Here is a 16,054-nt window from a genome sequence, read left to right as displayed (position 1 = left end):
CTGCCCCCTTACTGTCGGAACATACACAACAAGTAATTACTGTGGAAAATAAAAAAATACAAATAAACAGATCTCCAGAAGCAGAAGTGTCCAATAAAACACAAAACTTACTGTAAATAATTATTAATCAAATCTATCTAATTGATATAACATGACAAACATCAATGTAGTATGTGTGAATTTGCTAATTTGCTCATGAATTTGCTAATTTGTTTCAGTGTATCTTTATTTCAGTGTATTATTATTTTTCATGTACTCTACTGTCAACAGATCGAGAGACAGCGAGAGCCTATTAGCACTAATATCAGAGTAAGATACCTTTCCAATGGTTGATGAATTTGCTAGTTAGTTTCTTGTGAATCTTTTTTTGAACAATTTTTATTGTTTATTATGTACTGTTATAGCGGGAGGGAGGGAGAGGGAGAAGGAGAGGGAGGGCGGGGGAGAGAGGGAGAGGGATAGAGAGGGAGATAGAGAGAGGGAGAGTAGGATAGAGGGAGAGGGAGAAGGAAAGGGGGGGTGGGAGGGAGAGGGAGAAGGAGAGGGAGGGCGGGGGAGAGAGGGAGAGAGAGGGAGATAGAGAGAGGGAGAGTAGGATAGAGGGAGAGGGAGAAGGAAAGGGGGGGTGGGAGGGAGAGGGAGGAGGAAAGGGAGGGTGGGGGAGAGGGAGCGAGAGGGAGATAGAGAGAGGGAGGCAGAAAAGGAGAGGGAGAAGGAGAGGCAGAGAGAAAGGGAGGAGGAGAGAACCTCCCTGTGCGTCTGGGCAGTGGGGAGACTGCTGAGATCCGTGTTGTTAGATGAGCCTCTGCTCCTTCATCCTTCTTTGATGATCTGTTGTTTCTCCACTTATGTTCCCCTGAAGTCCCTTCCTTACATTTCCCTGGGACCAGCACCAGATGTTTCCCAGCTCGTGAGCTGCAGCCAGGCATGTTCTCCAGACCTGTTAGGCAGAGCCTTTGAAAAACAGCGAAACAACCAAAACTTCTGCAAAGAAATGTGTCTCTAAAGGCTTAAGGAAATGCTGTTTGACTCTAACAAGGGATTTATTATTTTTGTTTTTATCGTTCAGGTTAATTGAGTGTAGCGTCGTGCTGCCTGCGTTTCAGGTGTCTCCTCAGACCTGTCTTGCACTTCCATCTGTTGGAGTTTTTGGGGTTGTGGTATTTGACTTTTAAATTGAGGGTTGTGGGTTGAACTTGGGACAATGCACTTCCATCACTTGAATAAGGGAACAATTTATTCAGGTTAAGTTCTGCTCTGTTCTATAACTGGATCCTGCCTAAAATTTGAAACAAGTCACGCGTGCTGTTGCTTACTGTTGCTTCGGTCAGCATAATTCATAATTACGAAGAACTGAATCATTACGGAAACAACCTAGAGTAGAGTTACTGACAGTAATGAAGGCAATGTGCAAGCTCATGAATTGTGCCATTTTGTGTACTAATGCACATATTTTTCAGTGACACAAACCCATCCAAAGCACAGTTCGTGGCCACTCCTGGCTGTGTATCTTGGCTTCCCATAACTTGCCTATTCACTACTGAATCCAATGTACAGTATATAAATGCATGGCAAAATATCCTGAATAGACTCCCAGTCTAATTGGACATTGTGTTCCCTTTTTGAAGTAAATTTCAGACAAAACTACCCTGTTTATGCTTTTCATGATAATAGGCTGCATTTTCATGAAATGAAAACATGTCTTTCTGAGCTGTATTTCATGACTTGAGTGCACAACTGAAACTAATGGCTTTGTGTTTGAACGCAAAATGGGTTAGGAGCATTTCAGAAATTACTGAGAGTTGGTATTTTCATAGGATATGTTGATTATACTGAACAAATTACATTGACCAGTATTAGCCATTGCAGTCAACGTGGCCAAACCACAATCATCAACTTCCTGCACCCCAGAATTTTAGCCAATACAGGAGTTGAACCATGATAAACCACCTTTATTATAAAACCACTGAAAGAATGTGTCCAATTTCATATCTAATATCTTTCATTGCCATCAAAGACATATCCTAAAGCTGCCTGGGCCATTTGAGAACACACTCTAAAACGGCTTGGGCCAATGGGTAACACATTAATCTGGGAAAAAAAAGGCACAGTAGCCCAGGAAGTGACCCGTCTGTTTTTAAGGCCCAGCCTTGCACAGGCTGTTGAGTTATTCTCTGTTCTCTGGGTCCAGAGGCCCAGAGTAATGAAACTGCATTCAGCTTATTTGCAGTAAGTTTTCAATTTTATATTGCCGCTGTCAGTGAAGTTATCTCGAAGCGTGCGGGTTGATATCTGGGAGATGACCGTGATGTGCTACAGACTGATAGAAATACCACTCGTCTCTCCCGCTATGTTCCTGGTCTGAAATCCTCATTTCCACCAATTTCTGCGAATCAGTCTTTCACTCTGAAAGTAGCGTACCTGTACAACGCTATCCAAAATTCAGTCTGAATCGTGCACGCCTTTCGATGCTGGGAATAGATTGTTTTCCATTTTTTATCCGCACAATTGACTGAAGTACAGACAGAGCCTTTTGGAGGGATGCGATGGGGAGACTTGGCTTGCAGGCCAAGTGTTGGCAGGATGGGGTGAACAATGAATGAAGGTAATGATGTGGCCATTAAAGATACTGTACCAGGGACTGAACGTGACAGCTGAACATGCCGGAAGATTATTTACATGTACATTCAGGCATTTAGAAAATGGTCTTATCCAGAGCAACTGCATTTCATTATTATGTACATTATTGCAGATTACATTATGATGTACAATCCTTTTATACTGCTAGATTCTACTAAACCAATTCAGTGTTAGTGCCTTGCTCAAGGGCACAGTGGTAGTGCCCCACTAGGGAATTAAGCTCTGTTACCATTGGACCACTCTCCTCAATGGCAGAACAGCCAATAGCAGCACATGATATATCCCTGATATATCGCTTCATATTCTGCTGAACAGCATACCGAGAGCGTGACCAGCTCCCATTACATAAAACGGGAACCTACAAAACATTTAGCTGCTGTGTTGTGTGTGAGAGCATTACAGTGCATGTGTAAAAGACATACACTATTACTACAAATGCGCTACAAAGATGTGTACTCAGTTCAGATGTGGTTAAAGTGTGGATTCTCAGCTTTGAAGGACATTGATATATGCTTTTGTTTCACCCTGTAGAAATGACACTATTTTCCACACATAGTGCCCTCCATTACAGGGCACCTAGTTGGCGGGTGGCTTGCTCTTTGTATATAAAGTGCTGTCATTTCTACACGGTAAAACTAATTTAGTTGGCTGTAATGTATAGATGAACTGTGCAGTTCAGCAGGCAGTGGGTTGGACAGGTGTCATGTTTTCCGGATCTGCTCAGCTTAGTGATGGATTATGACAGGAGTACCGATGCCCAGAACAGTGGTTAGGGAATTACATTTGAAGCTACCTGATTATGAGCACAATGTGTGAAGTTCAGCTTCCCTCCAGGCTGTGGTTGGAATTGGGATGAAGTGCAGCTTGTAGACTGGTAGCTAAGGTCCATGCGATCCAGAAGGTTGGTGGTTCAAGCCCACAAAATGATCCATGCAGCTGTTGGGCCCTTGAGCAAGGACCTTAACCCAACATTGCTCCTGTCACTTTGGATACAAGCGTCAGCTGACCAGCTGTACTGTAAGTGGGGGCTGGTTCTGGAAGTTCACGGCTGGCTGTGTCCCCTGCAGACATCCGCGGCCTGCAGGGCTTCCTGGACCAGGCGTCGCGGCAGGGCCTGGACGTGTCGCTGCAGAGGGTGGACCGCAACATCAGCCGGGTGTTCACCAGCCTGTTCAGCACCATGCGCACGGAGGAGCTCAACCGCTACCGTGACACGCTGAGGAGGGCAGTGCTGCTGCTGAGCCCCCGTGGGGCCCAGGCCTTCATCCACCAGGTCAGCCCCGCCGCCCAACTGCCCCAACTGCCCTGAACTGCCCCCAAACTGCCCCCAACTGCCCCCAACTGCCCCAACTGCTCCCAACTGCCCTGAACTGCCCTGAACTGCCCGATCTGCCCCGATCTGCCCCGACCAGCCCCAAACTGCCCCTAACTGCCCTGAACTGCCGTAAACTGCCCCGATCTGCCCCGACCAGCCCCAAACTGCCCTGAACTGCCCCCAAACTGCCGTAAACTGCCCCCAACTGCCTTGAACTGCCCTGAACTGCCCAACCTGCCCTGATCTGCCCCAACCAGCCCCGACCAGCCCCAAACTGCTCCAAACTGCCCCAACTGCCCTGAACTGCCCTCAAACTGCCCCAAACTGCCCCCAACTGTCCCGAACTGCCCCAACTGCCCCAACTGCCCTGAACTGCCCCAAACTGCCATGAACTTCCCCCAACTGCCCTGAACTGCCCCACACTGCCCTGAACTGCCCCCAACTGCCCTGAACTGCCCCAACTGCCCTCAACTGTGCTGTGTAAATACACAGCACACTGTTGAACATGCACTCAGATACCTCATAGTGTACTGTTAAACATGCTTGCAAGTCACCGTGCACAGAGAACAGAGCTAAAACAAAAATGTAATCACTGTCCAAATACACTTATAAATATACATGCTGTATGAACACTGATGTGTATTGGAGTGACATCATCACTGTTCTGTGTTCTAATAATGTACATAATAATTTTATGTAATAGTGTTACTTCTATTTATAGATCTAGTGCACCAGTAACCAGTAATTTCCGCATTTCACATCTGTCATAATATCTACATGAACAGCACCCTTTGAATAAAACTGCCCAACGGTAGAGTAGCCATCTTTGGCAGGGAGCCAGTCTCTGCTGAATGATGACAGATAGCCACTCTCATGCGTGTAGATATTTCAGAACTGCTGTTACTTTACAGCGTGCATTCTTAAATTCGAGTAGCCACTGCATTTCAATGACTTCCAGATACCTTTTTAAGTTTGATTTGTGGCAGATGCGATATACAGTGCATTCAAGGGCACGCAGAATAAATTCGTTTTTTGGCAGTGCAATGCTGACAGAAAACCACAAAAGTAATTGAGCGTAATGTCACAGTAGATATTTATAAATGGTGGTCAGATGAATTAACATGCATAACATGTCATAAATAAAGCAAGTAAGTATACATTATATTGCATTCATTTAGCAGACACTTTTCCAGTATGACTTAAATTACTTAAAGTGCATCCAGCAGAATTATGTGCGCATTCCCACATTTCTAAATCCTAAAGGTTATTTACAAAGTTGCTGAAGTGCTAAATATTATTTTACTATGCTGATCTAGAACCATAATACATATCCTACTGTAGATTTGTACAGTAACTAATATCATGTGAAAGCATAAGCTAAGCCATGCTTATCTAACTGCGGGGGGAAAAATTACTGTGGTGGAATAGGAAGGAGCCACAATACAACCAGTGGAAATTTGTGTTTGACGATGACGATTCTGTCGTCGTGAGTTCTGTGGGAGGTTCATCTTGCCAAAATGAGTTAAGTTTAGCCGGTAGTAAATTGTCTTCCATTCCAGGGTTGAATGAATAATTAAATAAAATGAACCGGTTTGTTAGAGACACTGAAGAGGAAAGCCTGCTGTCTGCACACAGCCAGGGAAAAGCAATAAAAATGCATTAAATCAGGTTTGATAATGACTCAGCAGGAGAACCTGACTATTTTTCATTTGCGGCGAAATTAAATGTGGGCATCACATTATTACCCAGGGCCTGTAAGTTTCCGTCAGTGTGGGCCAGCCACACAGGGGCTAGTCTCGCCAGGGTCTTGTTTTGTGAATCCTGGAATAAGGCTGCCTAAACGCAGGGCGCCGCCTGTGTGCCAGCCCTCCTCTGTCTGGCTCGCCGTCCTGGCGGTTTCTTCTGCGGCTGCATGTTTTTGGCCTTTTGAAAAAGCCAACACAAAGCCGCGGTGTCGCTCCCGTCGGCTCTGACAGGTGAGCGGTTCTCCGCCGCGAGCTGGAGCCCGCCGTCTTTTGTACAAGCGCTTTAGCCGTCTCTCCCGGAAAGCTGGCGCCCTGCTCCGACGCCAAGCGGCTGCCGGATCTTTTCTCTCCGTTTCTGGGCGAACGACGTCCGCGCGGTGGACGCCAGCCTGAGAGAACGGCGAGACGGCAGAGCCGCGGACGACTTCCTGTTCCACCTGCGAAAGGACGGCGCGCAGTTTTCACCGTGGCGTGCCTCCCCCTCGGCTAGCAGCCTCCCACTGCGCGCGCGGCGTTGCGTTCCAGGCGTGATCGCAGCGTCTGAACTTCAACAAGCTGGTAATTGTTGTAAATGAGACACTTTTGATGTCCGCTGAAGGGCGATTTCCCTTCTTAAGGCCACATTATGTCAGACGAGGCTGTGCGTGTCATCAAGAACAAATGTCCCGTATTGACTTCCCCAGGACTTTTTAATCAACTAATGCCTCCCTTTACCGTAATGTTCCGCATGGAAAATGATTTACGATTTACTGACAGGCAAAATCAGTGGGGTACTAATTTAGGAAAGTGTGGAAATTTGGCCAATGAAGCTAAACTGTAGAAAACAATCAAATAGTCTGTTATGAGCCAAACTTGCAATGTGTTGAAATAAGTTGAAGGGTAAAATTAATTGAATCAATCAATCAATCAAATAAACAAACAAACAAACAAACAAACAAACAATCCAGGTTCTCAGCAATATTATACTGGCTGCAACAAAAGCTAAACAAAACGTCACATGAGGACCCATGAACAAGATTAAAAGCTTGGGTCCAACTACAGGGGTTCAGGACTCCAGTTCTGGAGAGCTGAGGCCAGTGGAACAAAGCAGGATTACTGAGTTAGCTGGATTACTGCAAAGTAAAACCCGGAACAACTCTTTTTACTTCAGTCTATGTTCCAGATTTGGGGGGGTTCTGGGTTTTACCCAGTGCAGTTATCCGGCTAGCTATGTGAGCGTGTGTGTAATCCTGCTTTGTTGAACAGGCCCCTGGTGCTTAAGGTCAACTTTGTTCAAACCATTCATACTGGCGACTGTGAGCATCAGTGCTGGGTCAATCCCGCATCAGACAATAGTAAAATATCTTCGCCAAGGGTACGTGTGCTATCTACACTATTGTTCATGGCTTTATCGAATCTGTCAGGTCAAATAAAGGGGCTATTTGAAGTATTAAGGGAAGCTGACATGAAAACTCGAAACAGTTCAGCCCGCAATCACCTCCACAATCCACAGTCATTTCTTAAGCGGCTGATAACAATCGGTCTGGTAGTGTTCTCCGAGGAAACGGCCTAGACTTTGAGTCTGAGAGAGTGCGACTGAAGCCTATTACATTTCAGTTTAGATCCAGCTCCTCGAATAACTATGAACAAAAAACATTCAGTAAAGTAACACAATTTTTACAAAATCTGTCAGTGGGTGATTGGCATGAGAGGATATCAGTGCCCACCGGCATAGCGGCATGAGTCGCCCGCTGAACGTTTTTATAATTATCGATTCTAATCCAGTATCTGCGCAAGCTGTAGTCCGTCACCCGGCCTGGCCACAGACAGCAGAGCTACTCTTCTTGGCTGTGGTCTGGAGGTCCAGGGCCAGTCATCTATTTCACTTATTTATGCCTTCCTTCGAGGGCTGTGTCTTGGGTAGCTAATGTCATTGCCGCTTTGTGTATTGCCTCTATAGGATCTATTCATTTTGCAAATGGGCAAGAGGGGCTGATGTATTGGGAAATAAAAACGCACGTCCCCTGCCACTCGAACAGCACCTGACCCTTGAATCAGCATTAAAAATACAATAAACCCCGATACCAAATCACTCCCCTCAGATGCTTTTAGCTCTAAGAGCTTTCATAAAAACCTTTTAAGCACTGCTTCTTTAGTATTGTGTGTCCAAGTTGATTCCACTCGTGTATTAATCTCTCAGACCATACCCACAGTATGTCCAGGCACCTGATTGGCCGAATGCTGGTCCTTGAGTTCATAATGCAACATGCACGCACGCATTCACACAATCATATATTTACATACTGTGCAGAACCATATACTGTGTACATGCACACTGTTGCACAGACATGAGGTGTGCCTGAGAGACAAGGATCACACGACTAGCCCACTGTGTTATTATTGAATTACAGCAAAACTCTATGATAAAACTATGATATCGCCATCTGTCCGTCTCATCTCTGAGCGATATTGTCCATGATTCATGGATGAGTCAGGTCATTCATAAATGTCAGATCGTTAACATTGTAATTTATTTTCTTGTTTGGTCTTTTCACTTTGTCATTTATTATTTATATGCTTTTTTAAATAATGGATGATAAGTGATAAGATAATCATATGGCTCATTGTTATGTTGTGTATCCGGATCTATCTGACAGATTGAAATGATTTATGTTACGTTTGTAGACTGCTTTCCTTTGAGGAATGTAGGCCTAGTTTACATCAAGCAGATTCTCCGCCGTGGTTTCCTTGTGACCCTGTCTTAAATCTTGATTCTGCTGTGTGTGCGTATGTGTGTGTGTGTGTTTGTGTGTGTGTGTGTGTGTGTGTGTGTGTTTGTGTATGTTGGCATGCATGCGTGCGTGTGGGTATGTGTGTGTGTGTGTTTGTGTGTGTTTGTGCATGTGTGGGTGTGTGTGTGTGTTTCTGTGTGTGTGTGTGTGTGTGTGTGTGTTTTTGTATGTGTGCATGATTGCATGCGTGTGTGTGTGGGTGTGTGTGCATGTGGGTGTGTGTGTGCTTGTACATGTGTGTGTGTCTGGGTGTTTGTGGGAGTGATTGGGTGTGTGCGTGTGTGTGTGAGTGTGGGTGTGTCTGTGGGTGTGTATGTGAGTGTGAGTGTGTGTGTATCTGTGTGTGTGTGTGCGTGCGTGCATGCGTGTGTGTGTATGTGTGTGTGTGCGCGTGTGCGTGAGTTTGAGTGTGTCTGTGTGTGTGTGCGTGCAAGTGTGTGTGTATGTGTATGTGTATGTGTGTGTGTGCGCGTGTGCGTGAGTTTGAGTGTGTCTGTGTGTGTGTGCGTGCAAGTGTGTGTGTGGGGGTGTTTGTTCGTGCGTGTGTGTGAGTGTGAGTGTGTGTGTGTGTTTGTGTGCGTGTGTGTGTGTGTGTGTGGAGGTGGTGGGGGGGTACGAGTACAAACATAGTAATAATTATAGGCTGCTACTTCAGGCAACAGGTGCATGGAGCTAAAAAAATATTCAAAGTGAAATGCGCTGAGCGCTTCATGTTCATTTCTCTGTGTGATTGTTGTTTTTACATTTTGACCAGTTTGGAATAGACTATCCACAGGCTATCTAATTTCAGAAAAAAGTTTCCAAATTCACACTGCTGCCTGCTGCAGCATACTAAACACAAGCAGGTGCCTTATCGCAATAAAACCTAGATGAGTTGATAAATTTGATTAGTCTTACATTGAATCTCTATTAGATTAGCCTACATCTGGCATTATTGCAAACACCATATAGAATAAAGCCATAACTTGTCACTATAGCCTAAAATTATTGAATCAAACATTTTGAATAACATTTTCAAAATGAATATGCCACGTATCATTTCATCCAAAAGTCAACACACATCTTTGGAGGATACTGTGAACAATTGCATTCATCTCATGTTATTCACACATTAGTCCAGTATTTGTCTGACGTTAGTCCTGCATTAGTCCAATGTTAGTCTTACATTAGTCCCATGTTAGCCCCATGTTAGTTCAGAGTTAGTCCAGAGTTAGTCCCATGTTAGTCCCATGTTAGTCTGCGTAACTTCACCTCAGCAGTTTTCCTGCTCTGTTGTCAGGGAGACGGATTGGCACGGCGGTCAGACAGGCAGGCAGCTGATGGATGAGACGGACACGTTGCGTTCGGCAGACCGCGGCGTGACAGGGTGGGGGGGGGGCTCCTCTCGGGGTTGGCACGGCGACATCGCTCTCAGTAGACCCGTTTCCACAGCCAGAGGAGGAGAGCAGGGGGAACGAGGGATGAGGGGTGCTGGGTGGGGAGGTGTGGGTGCGGTCCTTATCATCTCTTTCTCTTCTTTCACTCCTCACGATGGGTCACCTTACAAAATATCTCTATTACCCAACACTTATCAGCCTCCCCTGCGAGGGGGTATTCAAACAGATTAGAGGTGCCAGCTAAACCCAGTGTGTAATCATTAGGGCTAGCCGTGCACTTTGCATTATTAGTCTGATTATACCTCATCTCGAGCACTCCAGCCAGTTTTCTATTCATAGATTTTCTGTCTGCTAGGAAGAACCGCAGCGTAAATTCTTCCGTTGCCGACTATATTTGACGCCTTCGAGCGCAGGTTTGCCGCCGGCCTGGTCTTTTCTCCTCCCCGGATCCCTCAGGACGTTGTTGTGTAGTTTCCTCGCCTTATTGCCTGGCTGTCTTTGTGTCGGCGTGTTCACAGTAGCTCTGCTCTTCAGGGGTACGGATCTGGGTTTACCGGGCCCTTCCTGCCTCCCTCCCTCCCTCCCTCTCTCCCCGGGAGGGATTACAGACTGAAGCAGCACTGCGGGGTAAAAAATGCCCGTGTTTTACATCGCCCCAGTTCTCAGGCACGCGTAATCTCAAGTCAGTCTATATCTGTATGTCTGTCAAGTAACGCCTTATGTGGTGTACGTTCGGCAAAAAGACTTCAATTCAACCCGCAGGTTTGTTTTTTTATTGTTGTGCAACTGTTGATTTTAATTAAATTTTAATTACATCGACACACATTCTCCTTTGCTGTTTGTGTTGGGAAGATAAGGTAATGGACATTTTAATAGGCTGTTTGCATGTAATGCAGTGCAGGACCTTTGTTGAATGCATGCTATTGAATAAAAGGGCTTACATTTCATTATATTAATAGCATTTGGCAGACGCTCTTATCCAGAGTGACGTACAGTTGATTAGACTAAGCAGGAGACAATCCTCCCCTGGAGCAATGCAGGGTTAAGGGCCTTGCTCAAGGGCCCAACGGCTGTGTGGATGTTATTGTGGCTACACCGGGGATCGGTGACCACTGACCTTGCAGGTCCCAGTCATTTACCTTAACCACTACGCTACAGCCTGCCCTATACTTGGTGCAAGAGTTCACAGTCTGGGCCAAACTGACATAGCTACCATTATCCACAATGTCGTTAACGGAATACCCTAATACGAGTCGATCTAGTAATGTTACATGCTCCCCTAGAAAAACATTCATAATCTGTGTACCCTTCTGTGTGTGGCCTGTAGAGGGTCAAATAGTCACTGGCTCTCCTGTAGTACTGTGTGGGGCCTGTAGGGTGTAAAATAGTCACTGGCTCTCCTGTAGTACTGTGTGTCGCCTGTAGGTTGTAAACTAGACATTGGCTCTCTTGTAGTACTTTTTTTTTAATGCAGCAAAATTCCTTCTCTTTGTCTCTTTTAACTCAGGGTTATTATTTATTAAATTTTTGACTTGTAGTAAAAATGTGGTTTCTAGGGAGTAAATTAAATATTTTGTTCAGAGCACGATATTTTTGTTTCAATCCCATGGTGCCAAAGTGAGCCATTGTTAATGTCATTTATAAAAAAGTATTTTAATTAGTGGTGAAGGAGCACTGTGTGAATTTTAAATTGAATAGAGTCAAAGGATGTGGCTTGTTATTCCTTCCACAGGCTTGGGGCATGGATGCAGTTTCTGACAAAGTGCTTTCACGAATGGAATATACGGCAATAGACTGCAGTTCTGTGCACTGACAGACTTCTTAGAAAATATAGTAAATATTTAACAGTGGTGCACTCTAATACATAGAAAAATCTGAAATGCCATTCCATTTTTGCTACAAACTAAGATGGGGTTTAAGGACGTTTCGCTATGAAATTTTTGGAATATCGTTTTTTAAATCGTCATTCAATAGATCTGTGCCCTCAGTACTTAATAATTGTTGTTTAAATATGTTACCCATGGCAACAGAAAGCATGACCCGGAGTTCTCTGAAGTGTCTTTTGTGAATGTACATGTACACAGTACTCACATGCTGTACACTTATTTTCTCATTTCTCTGCCATCCCACAGATAATTAGCAGCCTACTCATCAGTATAAAACCTTCAGGAAGGTCAACAGATCCATTGTAAGTAGGTTGGAGTACTCAAGCTCATAAATCCCAACCAAAAATAAACTAAAACAATAAAAAACTTTTATTGTGTAAGAACTTGTATAGTGATCTACAGGGAGTAACACTGAGCTGTTTGCAAGCGCTGGCATTTCAAAGACTGTTAGCAGCTTCCATATTGCAAAATAAATTCATAAATAATAAAATGAATAAAAAGACCTTCATCTCTCATTCCATTCTCACACATTGCTAAAAATCTATTTACTGGAATGAGAAGAAGAGGTGCTGTTAAGTTGAATTCATATAATTTCCACTCAAATTGTTAAAATGGGCAAAGGACACAAATGTCCTTGCAGTGGGTGACATGGCTCAGGCAGTAAGAGCAGTCGTCTGGCAGTCGGAGGGTTGCCGGTTCGATCCCCTACCCGGGCTGTGTCGAAGTGTCCCTGAGCAAGACACCTGACCCCCAAATGCTCCTGACAAGCTGGTCGGTGCCTTGCATGGCAGCCAATCGCTGTCGGTGTGTGAGTGTGTGTATGAATGGGTGAATGAGAAGCATCAATTGTACAGCACTTTGGATAAAGGCGCTATATAAATGCCAACCATTTACCATGTATTATCATGTACTACCATACAAATCAGGGACTTCTTCAACAGGATGTTTGATCTTGGTTGCTAAAACACCCGTTTTCATTAAACCTAAACCTATTAAATTCTGAAGCAGCAAATTGAAAACTCCTCAAACATGACTGAATCGTAGAATTGCCATTTGCATAATCATCTCAGAAATATGTTATCAACGCCTAATCAATGGGGGTACGCCATAGCAATTCATAATGCGCATAACTTTACATTTCTATGTCATTTATGCAAATAATCAACTTGGAAACTTGACATTGCGAGTAGGTATTTTAATTGTCAGCCTAACATAAAAGACAATTATTATGTATAGACAAAAATGATTTAAAATGCTGTGGTAATTTTTCATGATTTAAGCACAAGCTCTTTTACCAGAAAAATGCACTTTTAAGGATCTGTGCTTGTCCCCAGAAATTGCTGAACCATCTGGAGTTGTTCATACGGTTCTTCGTCATTGTGTTAAATTCTTACAAAGAGCTTCTCCGTATACAGGCTTCTAGCTGGAAATTTGGCAAGCCATATATTTTCCTAATATTTTTCTCAGCTAGTTGAGTAATTGTACGTGGCAGTTTTATCACTTTTTAAATGTTTTCAACAATCATATTTGTTAGATTGAGGCGCCTGTAGAATACTGTCTGAATCAAGTCATCCGGCTGGCTGTAGTTCTCCTGTAGGGCCGAATATAAACCTGGATGGATTTAAAACTAAAGGTTTGTACGTACTTAGGTAGAGCCCGGTTAGAGGGCCTAGCGCTGAGACCAATGGGAACAGCGGGAGGGATAATGGCCCCGCCTTTTCCTGGCTACAGACGGACAGCTGCTTTGGGCCCGTGTGGTGCTGGGTTATTTGGTGCTGGGTTATTAAGCGCTGGGAAGGAAGGACCTTTCTGGAACAGGCGGTGCTTGCTGTGACGCTGGTGGGCCAGTAGGGGGCAGGTTATCTGTGTCCACAGGGCTGTGAATGGGACACGGTATTAAATATCCCTTGGAGCTTACAGACCGTGAGTCTTAACTGCAGTGTCCTAATGAAATTCTCAGATCGGATCTATACTATAGATCTGGCTAATTAATTATGGTTAAAGTGATCCCTAGCTGCCTCAATACTCTGTCAGAGTAACCTCAGGTGAAAGTAGTGGAAAGGTGACTCGCTGTAAACTGCCAATGGGAGGCTAGTATTCACTGCTCTCAGCCACAGAGGTCTCCTCCAGTCAAAACAGAGTTCATCCCGGACCACACTGCCGTCACCGCACAGCACGATTCCTGGAATGGCCCGAGCTTCTGGCCAATCAGGGCCCTGTCGCTAGGCGACACGCATCACCACTCCCCTCTTTCCCACTGCGGAGTTCTGATGACTGGGTCCAGGAACAGCCTCAGCACCTGCACAAAGTGTTTCCGTTGTGTAATTCTAGGTACCGAGGGAATTGAGCTTCAGTTATGGACAATCCATTAAGCCCTTCCGAATGCTAATGGGCCTGGAACAATGGCTGTGTTTATCAGAATGGTGTTATTTGTAGGCCTGAACTGCTAGCACAGTGGTCTGTAGAGCACAGGCAATATTTATGAGCTGCAGGACATCTGCAGGAAAACTGTTGGTAAAACTTTACTTCAACCCCTTCACCCTAAGGCTAACATAACATTGTCAAACACATGACATAATATCTGTTACAAGAAGCCATAACAGATGATGTCAGTTGAAAACATATGACAGATGTTGCTGTCATAAAATTTACCGATAAAAGTATGACCGTTTTATATCATTTGACATTACCTGGCATCATCTGCTATGCCATCTTGTGACAGCTGTTATGTCATGTCGGCCTTACGGCAAAGCCATAAGGTTCAAGTAAAGTGTTACCAATTTGTTACTGTGTCTCAGGCAAAACATCATTTGAATGTTTTTGAGAAACTGGAAAATAATAGGAAAATTAACAATCTAGTCTTGTTCTGTGTTTGCTGTGATACAATCGATATTCTTCAAAACCCCCACGCAGTGTTTTCACCCATAATAGTTATTTAAAAAGTGTTCTTTTATTTTCTTCACTTTATTATCATTTGTAAAGTGAGTGTTGTAAAGATGAGTCCCTAATGGAATTATCAACTTTAAGAGTGGGAGGTGCGATTACAAAATATAATAAATAAATATAAAAATCTGTAATATGCAGATTAGAGAATTAAGTAAGGGATAATACCCCATGAACGAGTCTGTTATGAGTTAATAATTGCCAGACATGCTGGTGCCGTTTACCTCCCTGAAGGGCAAAGTAATGTAGCTATGGACAATCTATTTTTAGTTTAGAAACAATCAATTAATTGAAACGCAATGGGAATAGGTGAAAAAATAGTGAGAAAAATTCTTCAGACAGTCTAAAATTTCCTGCTACAACTAAAAGCCAACAGCATCATAGCCGAGGAAAAGTTCATTAGCTGACCATTGCTGAAAAGCCGAAATATATTTTTTTAGGCTATTAACTAATGTTTGCTCGCAAAATAATAATAAGAAAGGTATAGAAATGTGATGCTATATTGAACGGAGTCCTTTCCACTTTGAAGTGAAGCATAGAAAGACCTCAATATTTTGTTTAGTTGTACAGCACTGCTGTCAAAATCAGCTGCCAATAAAACAATTCCTGTACAGTTTTAGCACACAAGCAATTGTTATATTCTTATGCATCTTCTGTTTAGCCTAGTCACTGAAATGCATGATCCCTACATGAATAAATAAATATGTAAACAAGCAAATAAATAAATACAATAATGCCACATAAAAAACATTGCTACATTTCGATCATTTTGCAATGCAGATGGTAGCAATATCTTAAATGTGTAGACATATGGAAATGTCTCAACTATTATCTATTATCTTAAATCAAATTTCACACAATATTTTTAAGGAGTACTACTCGAATATGGGCCCTTGTTTGTACCAAGTACAATGTAAGTAAGTAAGTAAGTAATTTAGTTTATTTATATAGCACCTTTCACAGACAGAGTCACAAAGTGCTTCACAGGATCAAAAATAAATAAATAAATAAGTAATAACAATAATAATACATAAAAGAACAGTCAATAAAACCAACAAATCACAAATAAACAAACATGAAATAAATGGAAATACAATGAGTGTTATGATAATTGTTCAGCAAGGGCTCTGAAGGACCTCGTCAGCAGGCAAGGGGTGGCCGCTGAGGTGCCTGTCTGTTTACTGTGTGGTTCAGGGAGCCGCAGACAGTGAGAAATGAAAAGGCAGTCTGTGGAGTTTATCTGGTTACCTGTCCTCTGTTATCGTACCTGGCCGGCCTCGGGCCTCCCTCTCCTCCCTCTCTGACCTCTTCCCTCTACCACATTATGTGTCTTCCCTCTTCCCTTTTCCCTACCAGTCGCGGATTCTCCAGGGCCATC

At 43.7% G+C, this 16,054-nt stretch overlaps 1 protein-coding gene across 2 annotated transcripts in view; it reads left to right on the top strand.

The window, feature by feature from the left end:
- The window catches only part of grid1a (glutamate receptor, ionotropic, delta 1a), a 298,200-nt gene that overhangs the window by 174,998 nt on the left and 107,148 nt on the right, over nucleotides 1-16,054 (top strand). For both annotated transcript variants that reach the window (XM_061228002.1, XM_061228001.1), the window contains exon 4: nucleotides 3,708-3,913. In XM_061228002.1, the coding sequence (XP_061083986.1) occupies nucleotides 3,708-3,913 (206 nt within the window). The remainder of the gene's footprint in view (nucleotides 1-3,707; nucleotides 3,914-16,054) is intronic.

This window comes from Conger conger, chromosome 18 (genome assembly GCF_963514075.1).
Source record: "Conger conger chromosome 18, fConCon1.1, whole genome shotgun sequence".
NCBI classification, from domain to species: domain Eukaryota; kingdom Metazoa; phylum Chordata; class Actinopteri; order Anguilliformes; family Congridae; genus Conger; species Conger conger.
Note: the sequence above shows the minus strand (reverse complement) of the source record. Positions and strands in the feature narration are given on the sequence as shown.